Genomic DNA, 1,090 nt, shown 5'->3' with positions numbered 1-1,090 from the left:
ACTGAATTGCGTTCCACATTCCCATTTGTGGGTCACATTTTGCTGCATGCACTTTTTCGTGCAAAATACAGCAGCGTTGCATTGTTGACATGCAATAAAATTCATATTCAATTGAAGACAATTACAGCAGCCAATGGATTGATTTATTTTTCTGGCACCAATGAAACTCTCTTCGGCCACCACAATTTTTCCAACCGGAATGTCACATTTTGCCGAAAAATATCGACCAAATTCTTTGCTATGTTGCAACTCCAAACACTCAGCCACACACGGGAAATTCTCATCTGATTTATAGCTTAATTTTGGCACATTTTCAGAGCGTTGAGTATCAATCAAATCGCGACACTTTTGTTTACGCAGCTCCAGCTCCGACAACATGTGTGAAGGGATAAAAGCACTTTCGGCCAGCTCAATGTCAACAATAGCTTCTCTGTATTTTTGTATGTGAAAAAAGCACGCCGATCGATTGACATATGCCAATGCAACATTTTTCGAACCGATTTCAGCAAAACACAAACTTTGATTATAGTAATCCATTGCACTGGACATATTTTTTAGATGAAATTGTTCGTTTCCCAGATTACGCAACTCAATAGATCGTTGATTATTCTTACTAAGTGGGACACTATGCACTTCCATGTCAAATAATAGCTGCAACTCTTTACTTTTTGCTAATTTTTCAAATAAGTCAACGTATTGAACGCCACATTCAGTCACTTCTTCCTTCCATAAATTCTCCATCGTCAATTCTGTCTTGTGAAAAAAAAATTTGGTTAATTTTTTCAAATAATTTTAGTTTTTTTTTTTGCAATATAATTAGAAAAGCTACCGTTTTCAATGAGTGTTACTGTTTGAAAGAAAACCCGAAGTGACGCAATTTAATATTAATATATGAAATATGAAACATTTTGAATACAAATGAGACAAAATATTTCGTTCAAAAACCTTGACCCCTTTTAAATTGCATAAAAATTGACCGACTGATTGTAGCATTTGAAACTACTTCGGAATTTTTTTTTCCGAATTGCATTTTGAAATGTTGAAAAACGAACAAATTATATATTTAAATTATGTATCCCATTATTTATTC

At 33.9% G+C, this 1,090-nt stretch overlaps 1 protein-coding gene across 1 annotated transcript; it reads right to left on the bottom strand.

Annotated features, from left to right (window-relative positions):
* Positions 1-10: 10 nt before the first annotated feature.
* LOC116347670 (SET and MYND domain-containing protein 4-like) lies at positions 11-889 on the bottom strand (the record flags this gene model as incomplete). The annotated part of the gene is made up of 2 exons (XM_031778364.1): positions 830-889; positions 11-749 (listed from the first exon to the last, which is right to left on the bottom strand). A coding segment is annotated over exon 2 (731 nt), but the record flags the coding sequence as incomplete, so codon positions are not given.
* Positions 890-1,090: the final 201 nt, after the last annotated feature.

Source organism: Contarinia nasturtii, unplaced genomic scaffold (assembly GCF_009176525.2).
Source record: "Contarinia nasturtii isolate CC-2019 unplaced genomic scaffold, AAFC_CNas_1.1 Cnas_scaffold_2019, whole genome shotgun sequence".
NCBI classification, from domain to species: Eukaryota; Metazoa; Arthropoda; class Insecta; order Diptera; family Cecidomyiidae; genus Contarinia; species Contarinia nasturtii.
This window is presented reverse-complemented; position numbering and strand designations above follow the sequence as displayed.